At 40.4% G+C, this 18,379-nt stretch overlaps 1 protein-coding gene across 3 annotated transcripts in view; it reads left to right on the forward strand.

The window, feature by feature from the left end:
* The first annotated feature begins 3,137 nt into the window (after nt 1-3,137).
* SLC27A6 (solute carrier family 27 member 6) overlaps nt 3,138-18,379 on the forward strand; it is a 43,082-nt gene continuing 27,840 nt past the window's right edge. Inside the window, exons 1-5 of one of the 3 annotated variants that reach the window (XM_054055204.1) lie at nt 3,138-3,206; nt 4,334-4,792; nt 13,764-13,970; nt 16,552-16,710; nt 17,731-17,855. In XM_054055204.1, coding sequence (XP_053911179.1) covers nt 3,173-3,206; nt 4,334-4,792; nt 13,764-13,970; nt 16,552-16,710; nt 17,731-17,855 — 984 coding nt within the window. In that variant the 5' untranslated portion in view covers nt 3,138-3,172. Of the gene's footprint in view, nt 3,375-4,217; nt 4,793-13,763; nt 13,971-16,551; nt 16,711-17,730; nt 17,856-18,379 lie in introns of all 3 variants that reach the window. The other 2 variants (XM_054055203.1, XM_054055205.1) reach the window with 2 other exon arrangements.

The raw sequence follows: 18,379 nt of genomic DNA on the forward strand, positions 1-18,379 counted from the left end.
TTTTCTTGCTTTTTTACAAGGGTCTAAAAAAGGTTGAGGAGATCCTTAGACATAAAGCGGAAGACTTGGGCAGAAGAGGGGAAGAAGCTGACAGGAGTTTCTTGCTTAGGTGACTCACATTAGCAAAGAAACCCACAAGTCAGAAAAAGCAAGCTTTGCAGGAAAAATGTCATGGTTCAGAATAAGTTATAAGTTTTGTAAGGAGGCCTCTGGACAAATTTGCTTTAATGTATGAAATGTTTAAACCATAACTGTTGCATATATTTCCAATATTTAAACATTTCAAATTGGCAGATACGAACTGCCCCTGCCCTAGAAAGAAAAGCTGCATAGTTTGGGATGGTTTACAGGCTCAAAGGGCCTGACATTCAGGGAAGGGAAGGGAGGAAAAAAGAAAATAGAACAAGTTGTATACTTGTATCAAAGGAAAATGGTTGTGGGTTTAGCAGAAGAGCAGACAGGGCCAATGGTCTATTGCAGGGTCAATGAATGGGATATCAGACAAGAGATTTAAAGAAGCAAAGGCCTGTCGGGGCTTTTATGCTCTGAGTGTGGAAGCATGAGCAGTGACCAGAAGACCTGCAGCACAGAAACTTAGAGACGTTGTCTGGTTGCAGTAAGGGAGGATTCTGGGAACACCTGAGTGATGACTTGCTTTTACTGCTCATGTTTTACTACTCTGTTCAGAGTTTCTACCAACACTTGTGCTAGAGAGTCTCAAGCAGAAGGTTAGCAAGTCCGTTTAGATACAGAATTCCCTTCACACTATTAATAAAATTCAAGATCAGTCTGGAAGAAATATCCTCTGGTACATAAATTTCATCTTTGTCCAGAGTACCAAGACATCTCTCATTGACTCCAAAGTGCCCAAATGACACAGCAGGCTGGCTTCATAGCTCAAGAAGACAATGGAAACAAGGGCTACACTGTTATTCAGATCTCACAATTGAGACATCATTTTGGGAAGGAAAAAGACTTAACTATTGAGTGTCAATGGATGGATGAGAAGTACATTCTTGCAGATATTACACCAACATTCTGGAGCACTTTGCAAGAGAACACTCTGGACCACTAGCCCAGTACAAGAGGCAAATGACAGGATGGAGTGTGGAAAATGTCAAGAGGCTAGATTATTCTGGTGTGATATTGGCGATAGGAAGACAGAGAAGTTTCTACTGTAAACTATCAGTACTTATGGTCTTACAACTTCAGAAAAATCAAAAGAATTATCCAAAAGCATATTCACATCCTGTAAAAATAAATACTTACAGGCTAGTTTTAAAATAACTTTAATTTAAAATAATTTTTGACACAATGCACTGGGGTCATGAATTCAAACTGTTTGTAGCCAACACAAAGGCAGAAATTGTCACTTGTAAAATGACCTCAGCTTCTCACAGCCCATGCAACTCAGCTACTCAGCTGCACTAAACCACACAAACACCACATTACACATCTCACCAAGAGCAAAGGCCGTGGATGCTTTTGGACAGAAGGGAGCCATCAGTGTGTTGAAATGGTGCAGGTGACAGACCTCAGTGGCAGTGGGCTCAGCACTGTGCTGAGGTGTGACTACTTCTTGCCCATGGCGCTCCTGCAGCAGGAAGAAGTTTAGCTTACATAAACTGATTCCTCCATGCTGGATGCTTTCAAGGCTCAGCTTGAAAGCTCAGGGGTTCCTGGCCTTCTCATTTAAACCATGTATTACTGAAAAGGTTGGACCAGATGACCTCTGAGGTCACTTCAAATCTAGCATCCTGTGATTCTGTGAATACTTTGTTTCAGAGTTCAGGGATAAAGAAAGGCCTGTGTATTGACAGAGAAGCTTGAAAAAACTTAATTGAGCATTGAAAGGGCTGATTGTTTACTTTACAGGGTTTTAAAATAAACTGTATCTGTTCATCTGCTGCTGTCTTGAAGACTCTACTTAGTTATGCTTACTGAGATAGCTACCCTAAAGCATGTTACTGACACAAGCTCCCTGATAGCTGAGGTGAACAGTTCTGTTGTGCTAGGGGAAGTTCAGGTTAGACATTAGCAAAACTTTCTTCACCAAAAGGGTTATCAAGCATTGGAACAGGTTGCCCAGGAAGGTGGTGGAGTCACCATCCCTAGAGGTGTTTAAAAGACAGGCAGATGAAGTGCTTAGGGATATGATTTAGTAGTGGACAGGTGTGATTGGGCTTGATGATCACAGAATCATAGAATCATCTAGTTCCAACTCCCCTGCTATGGGCAGGTACACCTCCCACTAGATCGGCTGCCCAAGGCCCATCCAACCTGGCCTTGAACAGCTCCACAGACGGGACAGCCACAACTTTCCTGGGCAACATGTTCCAGGGCTTCACCACTCTCATAGTGAAGAAATTCTTCCTTATGTCTAGTCTAAATCTGCCCCTCTCCAGTTTATACCCATTTCCTCTCATCCTATCACTACAAGCCTTTGTGAACAGCCCCTCCCCAGCTTTCTTGTAGGTCACTGGAAGACATCCTCAGAGCCTTCTCTTCTCCAGGCTGAACAAGCCCAACTCTCTCAGCCTGTCCTCATATGAGAGGTGCTCTAGCCCTCTGATCACTCTTGTAGCCCTCCTTTGGGCCCATTCCAACCGATCAATATCCATCTTATGTTGAGGATTCCAGAACACAATATGAGGTCTCACAAGACAGGAATAAGTCTCACAAGAGAGGAGTAAGTCTCACAAGAGAGTAACCTCAAAGGTCTTTTCCAACCTAACGATTCTGTGATGCTATAACTATTCTTTCTGTTGGTGGTTATCCAGATGGTTGAAGAACAATGCTGTCTGTATCTGTAGTTTCTAACTGACATTCCAGACCTTGAATTTTTTAAAGCAATCTGGTCTGTCAATAAGGGTGACAGCTACAAGAGGTGTCTTGCAGCTGGCTTGCTGTCCCCCACACCAGCTGATGCCCAGCCACCTGCTTTGGGTCAGGCAACCTCAATTCAGGGAACCAAGGGAGAAATGCATCCTCCTGACTGACAGGCACAGTGTGCTGACCGATAGCCTTCACCCAGCTCCCAGCTGGACCAAACTGGTCTTGGAGGACTTCCCAGACCCAGCTTAGCTGGCAGTGCTGGTCCTCCTGGACCAGAGCTGCTCCGAGGAGCAAAGGGCATGTGAGGAAGGACAGCGGGCTGCGGTGGGGACAGGGCATGGATATTTCAGCACAGGGACCAGCGGGAACAGGTATTCTCCCCTCATCCCCTGCAGGGATGGAGGAAGCATCCCATGCCAGCGCCCTGCCGGTGACCCGGAGGAGGCAGCGGATCCGCCTTACGCAACGGGCTCAGGGAGCTTCGCGCTGTCCGTGAGTCCCGGGGCGGCCGGGGGTCTGTATGTCCCGTCTGCTGGGCGGTGAGAGCAGGAGCTGCCCGTCCCTCTCCCGCGGGGTGGGGGGCTCTGCCTGTCGCTTTTCCCTCGGAGTCCGGGCAGGAGATGCATCCCCGCCTGCCCGCTTCTCCCTCGCGGGACCATGGGCTCCACGGGCAGCCTCTCCCGCAGGGACGGCAGGAGCTGCTGCTTCTCCCCGGCGAGGTGGAGCGACTCTGTCTGTCCCCTCTCCTTAGAGGTTGCGGGGATCCCTCTCTCCCCCTTCCCACAGGATGCAGGGGCACTCTCTGACCCTCTCTCGAGGGATGGAGGAACTCCGTTTGTCCCCTATCCCATGTTTGGGGCTCCCTCCTTCCCCTCTCCCTTGACTGAGGGCTCCCCCTCTCCCTTCTCCATGGTTGGGGGCTCCCTCTCTCCCCTGTCCCATGGTTGGGGGCTCCCTCTCTACCCTGTCCCATGGTTGGGGGTTCTCTCTCTCCCCTACTCGGTGTTGGGGGCTCCGGGGGATGGAAGAGCTTCCTCTCTCCTGTGCTGGGGTCTCCCTCTCCCCCTCTCCCGTGTCGGGGGTTCCCCCTCTCCCCTTTCCCATGGCTGGGGGCTCCCTCTCTCCCCTCTCCCGAGGTTGGAAGCTCCGGGGGATAGAGGGGCTCCCTCTCTGCCCTCTCCCGAGGTTGGAGGCTCAGGGGGATAGAGGGGCTCCCTCTCCCCTCTCCCTGGGCCCAGCAGCAGCCCCACCCCTGCCATCCGCTTTCCCACGGCGGCGGCTCCTCCTGCCTGGCCGGGGGTGGGCGCACGTTTCCCAGGGCGCACCTCTCCGGAGGAGGAGAGGGCTGGGAAAGCCTCAGCCCCTCCCGGCTTTCTCCCCAGACTCCACACCCTGCCTGGCTGCTCCCGCTCTCCGCCTGTCAGCCCGCCGGGGTGCCGGGAAATGAGCGGCTGGGAAGATCTTTTTCCTCTCCCAATGATTCCCTCCTGGGCACCAGGCGCTGCCGCTGGGATTGTCTCCTTGCACCTCATCCAGAAGCTCCTCTTCCCCTACTTCTGGGCTGACCTGAGATACCTCCTGAAGGTGTTCATCTATGGGTTGAGAGTGGAGCTGTACCAGCGACAAGGGAAGATTCTCACCGTGCTGGACAAGTTTGTGAAGCTGGCAGAGAAACAGCCCCGCAAGCCTTTCCTTATCTACGAAGGGAAGGTGCATACCTACCAGGATGTGGACAGGAGGAGTAACAGGGTAGCACAGGCCTTCCTACATCATGGGGCTCTGAAGAAGGGCGACACAGTTGCCTTGCTGATGGGCAACGAGCCGGACTTCATCCATGTGTGGTTTGGACTGGCCAAGCTGGGATGCGTGGTGGCTTTCCTCAACTTTAATGTCCGCTCCAGGTCCCTCCTGCACTGCATCAGTAGCTGTGACCCCAAGATACTGATTGTGGGAGCAGGTAGAGTATATGCCCGATTCGTACATCCGAAGCTTTTAATGCTGCATCACCCTGGTGTACGCTTGTCCAGGTCCTTTATTGAACACTGGATTTTCAGATGTTCACAGAATAAAAGAAACCTATGGCTACAAAGGGCTTCTAGAGATTATAAAGCTCAAGCCTCTCAGGCAGGATCAAGTGTATCCATGCTTTGGAGACATACATTTAACCTTTTCTTTAAAAATACACATTGCAGGGAGGCTTGCAACATTGAAGTACAGCCTGTTCCAAGCATTTAAACACTTTAGTAGTTGCTTAGTGTGTCTCAGAAAAGACTAAAATGAAGTATGGGTAGTTTCCCTTTCATTTTTAAATAGCCTAATTTAAATTTAAGTCGTGTATTCTATTGTCCTGTACTATCATCTCCCCATAATTCTAGTGATCAAAATCACTGCAAACTAGCAGGTCTAAGCTTAGACTGTACAACTTGTGCTGTACCACTCTTCAATGAGGTATGATAGTCTTCCAGGGACTAAAATTGACTGGGGTTTTTCTTACAGGTATAGCACACAGGAGGTTGATTTGTAATAATCCCAAAACAAATGATAACCATACTTCTGAAGTGATAGTTTTTAAGTTTGCCTTCTTACTTTATTTTTTTTTTAATCTCATTTAACACCCTATCATGCATACACACTTTTGAGTGTATGGGTTTAGGAATGGAATTAATGTTCATGAAATTCTTATTGATTGTGGTGAAGGAGAACTCTGAATCAAAAATTGTGTCTAAGAGTAGTCTTTATTAAAAGGAGAGGCTAATGAATGAAAAAAAGCTTTTGCAAAGCAGGAATGGAGTCAGTGTTTCTCCACTTCATTTATTACCAATGGGTGATAGCAAGAACAACCATGTTGAACTAACTTGTTATAGGAGTCTGCTTCTGCACACACAAGAGCTGTGCGCAGTCACATAAAACAGCAAAGAAACCAGCAAATTAGGCTCTCAGTCTAATTTGTTGTTGGTCTTTTATGTGTTGGTCTTCCCTTATTCATGGGGTTCGGTCTCTGCTTAAAGTCTGGTGGACCCTTGAGCCTCAAAGGCTTCACAGTATTCTTCTTCAAGACTTAGAGACTCTGTTTTATCTGTATCTGTGGAAGAAGTTGAAGTTCTGTTATGTCCTTGTTTCTTGGCCACATCCTGTGGAAAAAGAGCTGCTCCAAAGTAGTCCAGGTTTTGCAATTAATAATGCTACTCTTGAAACAAAAACACTACACACAATTAATGCACATAATAATTTCCCCCGATGTTTATAAAAATTGCAGGGAAGTGTTTAATGCTGAGGTTACACAGGCAGTTAGATAATTCTCAGAGGTCTGTTAAACATCTTTTTGTCCAGTATTAGTGTGTGTCTCAAGCAATTTGTCCCTGCCAGTAGGCATGGCTTGAACTTTCTTGTGTGTTTTGCTGTTGTGGCACCATTTTCCACAGTATTGAGTGTAGCTTGAACATAATACATTCTATTGTAAAATATTTGCACTAAAAGCAGTCAACATGTCGTCCTGTATCTATCGCTGTCATAGTCAGGCATCATGTTTGGCAAATGAGATTGTTTACTTAATCAGAGATTAGTATGGAATGGTATTTTTTCTGGATAAAAATTTTAAGAAGTTTTAGATATTTTCAAAACTATGTCGTTTTTTCACCCTCCACAAACAAATATAGGTTTGACTGAGCTATTCAATTTACAAACTATCTTTTCAATATTCTGGGTGACCTTCAATCTTGTCCATGTACCACAGCGCAGCAGAAATATCCCACTAACAGTTTTGCCATTAGCTGCCTGTGCTCAGCAAGACTGTATTTGCTCTTGAAATTCTTGTTGGTAGTGGCACATTAAATCAGGAACCTATATTTGAATGCACTTAATATTAAGGTTTCGTTTGTGCCAAAGGGAACCTTCCACTTCCTGCTTATATCTGGAACAGCTCCCACAGATAACTTGTTGATTGGTCAATCTCCCCTGCTCAGAATGGTGGTTAGCATCCTCTGCACGAGATGATTTCATCCTGCAGCTTCTTTTGGAACATCTTGTAATTTTTCCAAAATGCTTTTATTTTACAAATATAATACCTCTATCCAAGCAGGCTGTTGACTATTTGTGATTTTATTTTCTTCCATCCCTTGTTTGCTGCCTTGCATGTTTCCTCTTGCAAGATCACTTTCATTTGTGGAATTTGTGATCTTCAGTTTTATTTTGTGCCAAGATATTTTCAGAGGTTGTGGTTTGTAGCCTAGTCCAATTAGTATCATCTTATCTTTCCTTCAACACTTACAGGCAGACTTTCTTCTGGTCTGACAGTTCGCTGATATTTTGGTTCCTTTTTATAACTTTAGATGGGAGTCTTTCCAATAGTACTTAAGTTCTGGGAGTTTGGTTTTGACTTGCTTTTTCTAGAAACTCTACAATTGAATGTTTCATTCTTATGCCTCAGATACATTATTAAAAATTTCAAAATTTCTCCCTCTTGTCAATTTTGTTTATAAAATGGATATCTGTAGAAGGTCTAATTTCCTCCATAACAGAAATATTCTTTAATTCATTTAGCACAATCTAGTAACTTGGGTTTCTTGCCCTGCTTCAGACTATAGGACAAATGTAGATTCAATGATTTGCCAGTATTTGGACTCTGTATGCCTTTCCAGTATTTCCACTTGCCTTTGTGGTAGAGGGAGTTTTTGCTTTACCTACTTTAATTTGTATGCAGTGTTTCAGAGCGTTTAGCTCTTGCTTTAATTTGTTATGTAACATTCTCACACTTTCATTCCCAGAAACGCTGTCTACCACCACTCCCATTCTGGGGAATGTTTCTTGAAAGAGATTCAAAAGTTGGAGTTTAAAGGTGCGTTTTTAATAAAGCAGCAATTAACTAACATATAGGTAAATGAACTTGGAAAAGAAAGAAGCTGTATGCCTTTCTCTCCGAGATCAGACTGCCAGCAATAGCTTACTCTAACAGCAATCGGAGCTTTTTAAAAGGTATTCACCCTTACTACACTTGTGACCAGATTATGCCATCGTTATTAATTTTAAAGTTAAAGAGAGAAGTAAAGTAGTGCTTAGAATGAAGGCAGCTTTTAGGGTACTGTGTCCAGTCTAAGGAATGTTTCTATTCACTGGAGTCTTGCTTGAGCAAAGGATTACATTTATCTTCTGGACAGTAGCTTGGTAACAGCAACGGAGCACTTACAATCTAGTGACCTGCCAGAAAGGTACAAATGGAATTGGCCAGTGCATTTATAGTGTGTTGCTACTCGGAAGGGTTCAGCTCTCACTGAGACATCCCAGGTTACCACCATGACTTCTGATGCAAGGATTCAACTGTGACAGGATTGCAGTACTAAACTCTGTGAGATTGGTTTATGTTGATTCTGATACCAAAGGCTATCAGGGGGTCTATGTGCTGCAAGGACACGTGTGCGCAGCCTGCTCTACATGGGCCTGCTTGAGCAGGGGTGCTGGACTAAGGGGACTTCCAGAGGCTCCTTCCAGTCATGGCCATTCTGCGACTCTGAAGTTCTGTAAAAGTTTACATCCCCCAGCTGTGCAAGTGTGGCATTTTCCTGGCCAGAATTCTTCACACTTTGGGTACTAGCAGTGCTTTCTGCTGCTGCTGAGTGCATTTTGAACTTCTCACCATCTGAGCTTAGAAACAGGGTTTACGCTGGCAGGAGTACAGTTCAGACAGAGTTGTGTCTGTATCCTGGAGAGAGAGAGAGAGTAAACATAGTCTTTTCTGGTATTCATGAATTAAGATCATATGGTATTATATACAAGTAGGGGTATTATATACAAGTATCACATCGTCTCTCGTATGTTAGTCACTGGGTGAAAAAAACCCAATGGATTTTATCAAAATCATATTTGCTTATCTATTTGGGAAAAAAAACCCCTATTTAGACCTAAACATTTAGGACAAGGAAACCATAAAAGGCTTTCACAAGACAGTCTGATGTGCTCTGTTAGACACCATATCTCTTTGATCACTTGCTTTTCCTTAGGCTGTGCCTCTGTCCCAGGTGGCCTTTGAGTGGATAATGGTACCAGCCGCAATTTGAAGCCAGTTTTACTACCTTTACTGGCTTCAGTGGCATTTCAAGGTACCAACATTGATCCTGAGCCGAAACTGAGTGGTAATTTCTGTTATTATGACTTAGTGAGAATAGGTAGTGAGTGTAGGGAGTTGCTTGGGGGATCAAGTACAAGTAAAAAATATTTTCTGAGGCCAGACAGTGTGGGGAAGAGTTAGGGCTTGCCATGACTTACTGAGAACATCAGCCAGGGTACACATCAAAGTTATGTAAGAACCACTTCACACAGTTTTCCTTCTAAGTAACTTTCTGTTCAGTACAAATTGATCTCATAATCTGAGGTATTCCTTTTGTCGGCGTCAGACTGTGTCCTTGCCAACAGGCTGCATTGTTTCTTTGCTAGAAAATAACATTAAAAAAACCCTTTTCTGCTACTTCAAGCCTAGGATGGCAGTTCAAAACCAAATATCTTTGCATTGCTTTCTCTAAAGATATAACTGAGTTACGCATTCATGGGGATTTAGTGTAACAGCTTCACATGCTTTTTGTTGAATAATTAAATGATTTAAAAGCCGAGGGGGGAAGGCAAAAAAAGTGGAGAAGCATATTCATCTTGATCAATTACAGATATTTTTTCTCCCAGTAGAAACCAGATAGTTAGCAAATGGTCAATATTCAGATACAAACTATGTAGACACTGCACACAGAACTGCTAACTGCATTGCCAAACTTTAGATAGTTATTTCTTCCAAAACAAATAAACTAAGACCTGAATATACTTTCATAGTGTAAAAAGCAAACAAGTGCTTGAGAAAAACCACAGGCTTGAAGAACTAAATTGCTTTAACTTTTGCTTTACTGTTGCTTTCCTACATGTAAAGCACATGTACTAGGTACTTGTGGAAATAACCAAACTGCAGTTCCTCCAAGAGGACTGTTTTTCCCTGAAACATGGACAAGCTGGTATGTAAAGACCAATGAGACCCACACAGTGTCTGGCACAGGAGTTCATTGTTCATGGAACAAAATACTGGTTGACTATCATCAGAATTAATCTTAGAAATATGTTAGTACAACTGAGAGTTATTTTCAAACACTCCATGACCCTGTGTGTTCCAGAGGTAATTTTAAGTTTCTGGCACTTTGAATACAGCTGTTTTAAATTACACTTTCTTATTCAGGAAATAATTTATTGTTTCCGCTGTTCTCTACTGTCTAACTAGAAATTTCTTTCAAGATAACATATAATTACAAGCTGTTCATGTGTTGCTCCAAGAATTAGATTCCTGAGCACAACAGAAAAATTATATTGTGTAATTGATTCATAGTTCAATAGTGGTTAAAAAACCAAGCAAACCTCTATGCAAAACAAAAACCTGTAGGTTTTGTGAGTGTTTAGAGAAACAACGAATAGTGTGTATGTTTAATTAGAAGGTCGATCATAGTTATTTAAATATGTTTCAGTATGCTAAAAGGGAGCTGCTTTCTCCTGTCATGCTTGAATCTTAAATAATTGTGTCCTTAGACTTGAAATTAATAGTTGCCATATTTCTTCCTTTGAAGGAATGACAGAAAAGAGGGTAAAAAGAAAAGGGAGAAACAAGTCTTTTTTTTTTTTGACAGACTTGTATTTCACATTACTCAGGTACACAAGGAACTCAGTGCATATCTTATCTAGAGTTTCTGAATACTAAAAAATTAGAAATATTTATTAATTCCTTCATGTGGTGCAGTTCTAAACAAAAATGTCTTCTGTAGAGAAATCAGAATTTGTAATACAGCTTCATCTCCATCCCTTTCAAAAATGTAAAAATCAAAATAATTTAAGGAAATGCAAGAAGAAATGAATTATCTATGGAAATAAGGAAGTGCTGCAGTGTTCCTTTGGTAACAGCAGCGAAGGCTGATATTCACTGAGGGTTTTTTTGCCAGGCTTTTTTGCAAGAAAATAATTTACAATTAAACAACAGGTGAGTTTTTGTTTCTATTTGCACTTTATTTACACAGAGTAATTTTGCATGATGACTTGTATTGGGCAGTTTTTCTCAATATTTGCACCTCACAGTTGTTATCTGCTGAGGACACTATGCAGCATGGGCAGCTGAATCTGGTTCAAATGGTTACTGGAAGCTAGAGGAGCCAGGAAATTCTTAACAGTCCTTAACATCTTTGCTGCCACTGTAGTTGGAGCCAGTGCACCAATAAAGAATGGCAGAAAATGCTCTATTCTTTTACTATATTTGAATACAGTAATGGAGCTCCAGCCGCTTCTAACATCTGTGTTCCTTTTGCTTGCTCAGCCCAACTTGTACCTACACAAACTACCATTAACCTATTTAGGAGACATGTATGTGTACATGAGCGTAATAGGAAGACACAAATCAGTATTAGAATCATAGAATCATAGAATCATAGAATCATAGAATAGTTTAGGTTGGAAGGGAAGTTAAAGCCCATCCAGGTCCAAACCATGCTGCCATGGGCAAGGACTCCTCCCAGTAGACCAGGCTGCTCAAAGCCCCATCCCGCCTAGCCTTGAACACTTCCAGGGATGAGGCAGCCACAACTTCCATGAACAACCTGTGCCAGTGCCTCACCACCCTCATGATGAATAATTTCTTCCTAATGTCTCATCTAAATCTTTCCTCTTCCAATTTAAAGCCATTCTCTCTCATCCCATCACTACATGCCTTTGTAGAAAGTTTCTCCCCAGCTTTTCTGTAGCCCCTTCCGGTACTGGAAGGCTTCTATAAGGTGTCCCCGGAGCCTTCTCTTCTCCAGGCTGAACAACCTCAACTCTCTCAGCCTGTCCTCATAGAAGAGGTGCTCCCATCCTCTGGTCAGCTTCATGGCCTCCTCTGGACCAGTTCCAGCAGTTCCATATCCTTCTTATGTTGGGGATTATATACTTACTCTGTCATACTTGGTTTATTAATAGCTGTTTTTTATTAGAACTAATACTGCTATATTTTGATATTTATTATTTGAAAAATGGACACTAATTTTATAATACGACAGCAAAACAGAATTAATATGCCAATGAATCTTGACTTTCAGTGCATCTGGTTTTCTGCAGGTAGAGCTAATATCCTTAGCATTATTTTTTGTTCACATTTTTCTTTCTATTGCTGTTTGTACTTGGAGGAGCCATCGTCCGATCATTCAAACAGGAGGTGATATATCTTTTACATATTCATAGTCCTTTGGGTGGTTCCTTCTTGATACCATCCTGCAGTGCAAGGAACACAAAAATTTTAATGTCACTATCAGATCGATTTATTAAAGATTCATAAAAGATATAGAACAGGTACTCTGAAAGCTTTACTTCTGTAAGGTGTGTTTAGTGGGTAACAGTAGGCTGTACCTCTGTTATGGTAATAGGGATTAGTATGTCATTCATTAAAATACGTACAGCAGTCTGTCATTAGGAATGTAGTTTTATGAGAGAATAATAATCTTCAGCCATTTTAGCGTAAAATTTATGCAAGATACTTGTCTGTTAGTGGTATCCATGTTTAATATTTGCAAAAAGAGCTTGGAGTTGACATCAGGATGTCAAACGCTGGCCTTGGCAGTGCCTCATAATGAGGTTCTGGGTGACTCATCTACTTTGTTTGTTTATTCATCTATGAAAAGTGAGATAATAACGTAAATTTATACCCACAGGGATATTTGCAACATTAATTACATAGGCGGAGATCCAACAAAGCACTTAAGTGTAAACGAGTCTTTAAGTATATGAATAGTTCTACTGAAGGCAATATTATTCCTGTTCTTAAGAATTTTGCTGGATTAGTAGTTTAATGTCTGTGCAGTGTTCCGAGAAAGTGACAGGTTGTAGGGATGCTTAGAAATAGAAACATAAATACCAAATGTATTACTTAAGAATTGGCCTCTATTTCTGTTTTTTTCCTTTTGGTTAGTGTGGGATTCTCTCATGGTTTCTTTTCCAATAAGCCAACAGTATAGATCTCAGTTATGCTGCTGTTTTTACTTTTAAAAAGTGAGTTTGTATTTAAATTCAGGTAAAAAACAATAGAAGGAATGGCTTGCAGTGAATGAAGATGTCATTAGATTCGTTAAGGTACCTAAACAGCTCAAAGCACTATGTAAGTAACCATGTGGTTCTTTGACAGTGTCTGAATAAGCTACAGGTCTCTATCATAGAATCATAGAGTGGTTGGGTTGGAAGGGACCTTAAAGAACATCCAGTTCCAGCCTTCCAGCCATGGGCATCTTCCACTGGATCAGGCTGCTCAAAGCCCCATCCAGCCTGGCCTTGAACACCTCCAGGGATGGGGCAGCCACAACTTCCCTGGGCAACCTGGGCCAGTGTCTCATCACCCTCATTGTGAGAATCACTCCTCTGTGAAATTCAGGTGCCTACATACATAATACAGGTTTTCGTGTGTGCTTTAAAAAAAAAAAAATAGTAGTAATGTGTGTGCTTTGGAAAAAAGTACCGCTGAATGAGAGATTGAGGTTAGGGACATCAGGGAAACCTGCACTGTAATTACCTGCTATGTATGTATTTCTCTTGCAACTTCAACAGATTTCTTCATTATTTATTTGATGTTGAAACTTGACTACACTTTGTTCCAGTCTCAGCAATGACCAAGGATTATCAAAGATGGAGCGGGAAGCAGGAGCTATTTGTAAAGGCTCACCATTTTGCCTTGAAGGACTAGTTGGCAATTAGACCTTCTGAGGGGCTTATCACATTGTATCCCATTTTCAGTGGATTTTTATTCTAGTTCATCATTATTTTATTGAATTTGTTTATGTCCATGGAGTTGACTTTCACTCCTTCCTGTATTATAAGAAGTAAAACTTTCAGAGGAAAAGTACTTTGCCAGTTTTGTGAAGACATAATGTAAGTAACATTATTTTATGTTAATTTTTAAGATTTGCTTGGGACATTGGAAGAAATTCTTCCTAACCTCGAAAAAGATGTTACTGTTTGGATAATGACCAAAGATTCCACTTTTCCAAATGTGCACAGTCTGTTAGACAAAATAGAAGCTGCACCTGAAGACCCTGTTCCAGTTAATCAACGCTCTGCCAACAACCTCAAGTCATCTGTTTTATATATATTTACGTCAGGAACAACAGGTACGATATATTCCTTCAGCTTTCATCTAAAAGCTTTATTTTCTGGAACGCTAATATTTTGGTTTCTCTTTTCATGGTGGAATATCACTTTTACTGTCTAGAAACATTGTGGTAGAAAATGAACATGTTTCTTGTCAGTGGCTTTATATTCAGTGCTTTGTGAGCTGCTTTTTTTGTTTCCTGCCACATTGTGCAAATACTATGAGAAGGTTTAGCTCTTATTACTTTGCAGGTAGGATGTTTATAAAACATTTTGCTTTTTTTGATGAGTGTACAATGATACTAAATATTATTTTGTGATCACATACTACCACTGCCTAGCTAGTATGGCTAACATTGTATCTAGGACTTTGAAAAACAATCCTCAAACAAGCAAATAGATATTTGTCTTTTCTTCATTAAGTCGTGTTCTGTGCAGGTCACTGCAGAAGCAGAGAATAGGATTAAGTTGCTAGCCTTTTAGTTTAGAAACAGATGGCTGAATTTATTACCAGTTAAGAAGCTAAGACTTTAAAAAAAAAATTGATCACCGACATGAAAAGCAGCATGATGTTGTTAAGATAAGCAGATTAGCATTCTCACTCAGCTGAACACAATAGTTTTAGTCACAGAAGGTTTAGAATAAAGATGTTTTTTACAGCTTTGTTCCCTTATATAAATAATTATTTCTTTTATATGCTTTGGCTTTGGGGGAAAATATAGGAAATAAAGATGTCAGTCTAGAATAAAAAAACTTAGGGAATAAATTTTGTCAAGAAGTTAGGTCTGTTTGTAAAACTACTATTATAATTATGGTCAGGCTCGCTCATTAAAAAAACACTACAGAGTTCTCCAGGTAGGAGGATTTTGTTCCCATATTTGCATTCAGAACATCTGTGTGAAGTCTCAAATTTTAGTTATGTAGCATTTAAAACATTTTTGAATGCTGATGTGTATTACATTAATTTACGTTGAATATCTTTTATATATCATGTAACTGAAAGAGTGAGAGTCTGAAGGATATGGCATATGTACATAAAGAAATAACTAATATAGTAGTATAACTATGTATACTGGTATAGTATTATATATAAAATATACATACATAATATATATTATAATAGATATAAAAATATAATTTGTATATTGTATATTACATCTATTGGTGTAACTAATACACAAGTATAACTATATAACTAAGATAACTGTGGAATATTGTAAGGATGGGATAACAAATTCTAATCTAGAGTAGAGGAGCATTTTCACACTGATAAAGCAAGAGCATAGTGTTCCTCCTAAAATCAATGACTGTACACTTAGTTAGGGAGAGTCTTGCATGAACTGTAGTTAGCTGTGTGTGAAGACAGAGGGAGAAACCTCAAAACTCTGTAGAGCACTTCTGCTGTAAGTGGTTCATTGGCAACATTGCCTTTTCTCTTTGGCAGTAATGGGTTTTGGAATAGCTCTGAAGTGTAGCTAGAATCTCCATAGATTACACTTCCAGAGTTGACAGCTCTAGTTAAGTCTTCAAATGAACAGCAGCTTTGCTAAAATAAGTGTCAAAACTTTCTAAGCCATTTATTTTTTTTAAATTTTTAACATCATCAGCTCTCAATCTGCAATTTGCATATACATGTGAAAATATGTACGAAAGAAGAACACGTCCTCTACTGAAATGAATGACTACAAGAGTAGTAGCCCAGGCAGCTCTTGCATGTTGCTTAACAGAAATTCTGTGCTGAGCCTGAAGAAACCAGTTTAGAAGAATCTAACTGGAGCGGACTTCTTGCTGGATTTTTAATTTTTTTAGCACTAAATAGTCTTCCAAAAAAACAGGTAGACTTAGATGTATACATCTTAGGTAAACACCCATTGCCTGATCTACTTCATGTAGATCCCATACCTTTCTTAATTACAGTAGAGTCACAATGACTGCTTTCTTAAAGAGGTCTAGTGTGGTGCCTCCTTATGTTTATTTATGGAAAGGGCCTCAACATGTGCCAGGGGAGATTTAGGTTGGATCTTAGGAGGAATTTCTTTACTGAAAGAGTTGTCAAGTATTAGAATAGGCTGCCCAGGGAGGTGGTTAAGTCACCATCCCTGGAAGTGTTTAAAAGATGAGTGGATGTCATACCTGGTCTAGTGTCAGACTTGACAGGGCAGGATCTATGGTTGGGCTTGATCTTAAAGGTCTTTTCCAATCAAAACCATACTGTGATTCAGTGGTTCTGTGTTAAAGGAAGTCCATATGTAGAGTAAATGATTCAGGTGCTTTGTTGGCTGTATATAATTTGGTTGCATGCTAACCATGGAGTTTCTTCATGTTTTCATCTGTTTGAATTGACTTGACATCAGATTAAATAACTGACAAGGTTACAACCTGAGTTATGTGTCTTGATGTATACAGAACAAAAATGCAATATTGTTTTAAACAGACAGTTGTCTATGAGCAACCATCTAAACAGGCTGAAAATTTGGATGTAGAAGAAAGATTTGATTATTTTATGATTTTACAGACCTTACACTGGAAAAGAAAAAAATAAACGGTATATTAAGTTTCTTTAAAAGAAGTGTTATGCATGTTTTTTTCTTCTCACTACAGGTCTTCCAAAGGCCGCCGTCATCAGTCACATGCAGGTTCTTAAAGGAGCTGCTGGGCTTTGGGCTTTTGGTGCTACAGCAGAAGATATAATTTATATTACTCTGCCTCTTTATCACAGTGCAGCATCTCTTCTTGGCATCGGTGGATGCATTGAATTGGGTAGGATTTGTTTAATTGAATTGTGTTGTTAATACAGAATTAATTGTTATAAAAATGTATAATGCACACTTAGGTTCACTGCCATTAGACAAACTCATACTTTGCTGAAATCAAATTAATGGTCTTTTCAAAATAGCTTTGTATTTCTGTATTTTGGAGATGGGGGGGCTGTTGTAATAGTGAAGGTTTTCTTATGAGCTGTCTTTGTGGTAGAGAAGAAGTAGTTATAGTCATTTCTGTAAGAAATACTTTTGTATTTAGGTAAAAAAGGAACTTAAGGACATACATAACATTTTGGCAGTGTGTATAGTGCATTAGTGTATGTACAGACTAAGCATTGTATGGTGGAATAGAACTAAAATGTATTTTAGTGACCTTAAAAAAGTCTGACAAATACTTTTGTAGTAAGCATTTATCTTTGTCATGTATTGTCAGATGATAGATGACATTTTCCCATTTAATTTGTGTGCTGTTTTGGCACAGACAATATAATTCATATTTTACTGAGACTGTAGGTGTCCTCAGTGACTCTCTTACAAGATTTATTTGGAACTTGATGTCAAATATTTCCTGTTTCCTGAAGCATCAAGGACAAATCAGAGCAAGGGAAAGATCACTGGCTTCTGGATTAATTCTGTCTCAATCTTCATCAATGAATACCTTCTTGGTTGAAAAATGAGGTGCCAGTGATATCCAAATGACTTGCTAATTCAGCTTCACTTTTCTGGATGTTCTCAGTTATGCTCTTTTGAATAATGCTACAACACCAACAGAGAGAAGCTGTCTTCTTGCTTTTAATTTCTTAACTATAGTTTTACTGTCTCACAAACGAGAAGACTAGGTTCATCTCCCTTCTTTGTCTACCAGATTGGGACAAGTCTTCTAATAAAACAGCCATAAGATTCTCTGAAAGATGCTGCTTTTAGTTCCTTTTTTGTTCTGTTTTGTAGAAATAGTGAACATAACCAAGGTCCCATATAGAGAAAATGCTTAATTTCATTTCCTGCTGTTTCCATAAAGGTGCAACCTGTGTATTAAAAAAGAAGTTCTCAGCTAGTCAGTTTTGGAATGACTGCAGAAAGTATAACGTGACTGTTATCCAGTACATTGGAGAGCTTTGCCGTTACCTTTGCAGCCAGCCAGTGGTAAGTGGTAATATACTTCATTTTCTATAACAACCTCTTTCATTTTTAAATCCTTACCAAGCCATCATGCAATTTAATAAGTTTTAAATTTTGCAAATAGAGTTATTTATGCCATCAATAACTATTTGTATTGATGATATTGTATATATATATGATATAAGCATATATAGTATGCTTATACCATCATTAACTATTCATTAACTATATAACTATTCTGTTTAATATTTTGTGTGCATACATTCTAAGAAGCTGCCATATCTAGACTCTTTGCTCTGTGAGGTTACAGGATTTTTTATATTCTGGGCTTTATTTGCTAGCTGGCTAAAGAGAAAGTCAATGTACCTTGTCAGGAAAAATTAAAGTGATATAATGAATCAGTTTGACAGCTAGGTACTTGAAGAAAAACAGTAAGTATTTGTCATGTTGGAGCTGGAAGAGAAACATGTTCACACAGATAAGTGAAAGGATTGTAAATATGTTATGCAATCCGTTATTGTTTTTCCAGAAGGTGAAATAATTTGCTG

Source organism: Cuculus canorus, chromosome Z (genome assembly GCF_017976375.1).
Source record: "Cuculus canorus isolate bCucCan1 chromosome Z, bCucCan1.pri, whole genome shotgun sequence".
Classification (NCBI taxonomy): Eukaryota; Metazoa; Chordata; class Aves; order Cuculiformes; family Cuculidae; genus Cuculus; species Cuculus canorus.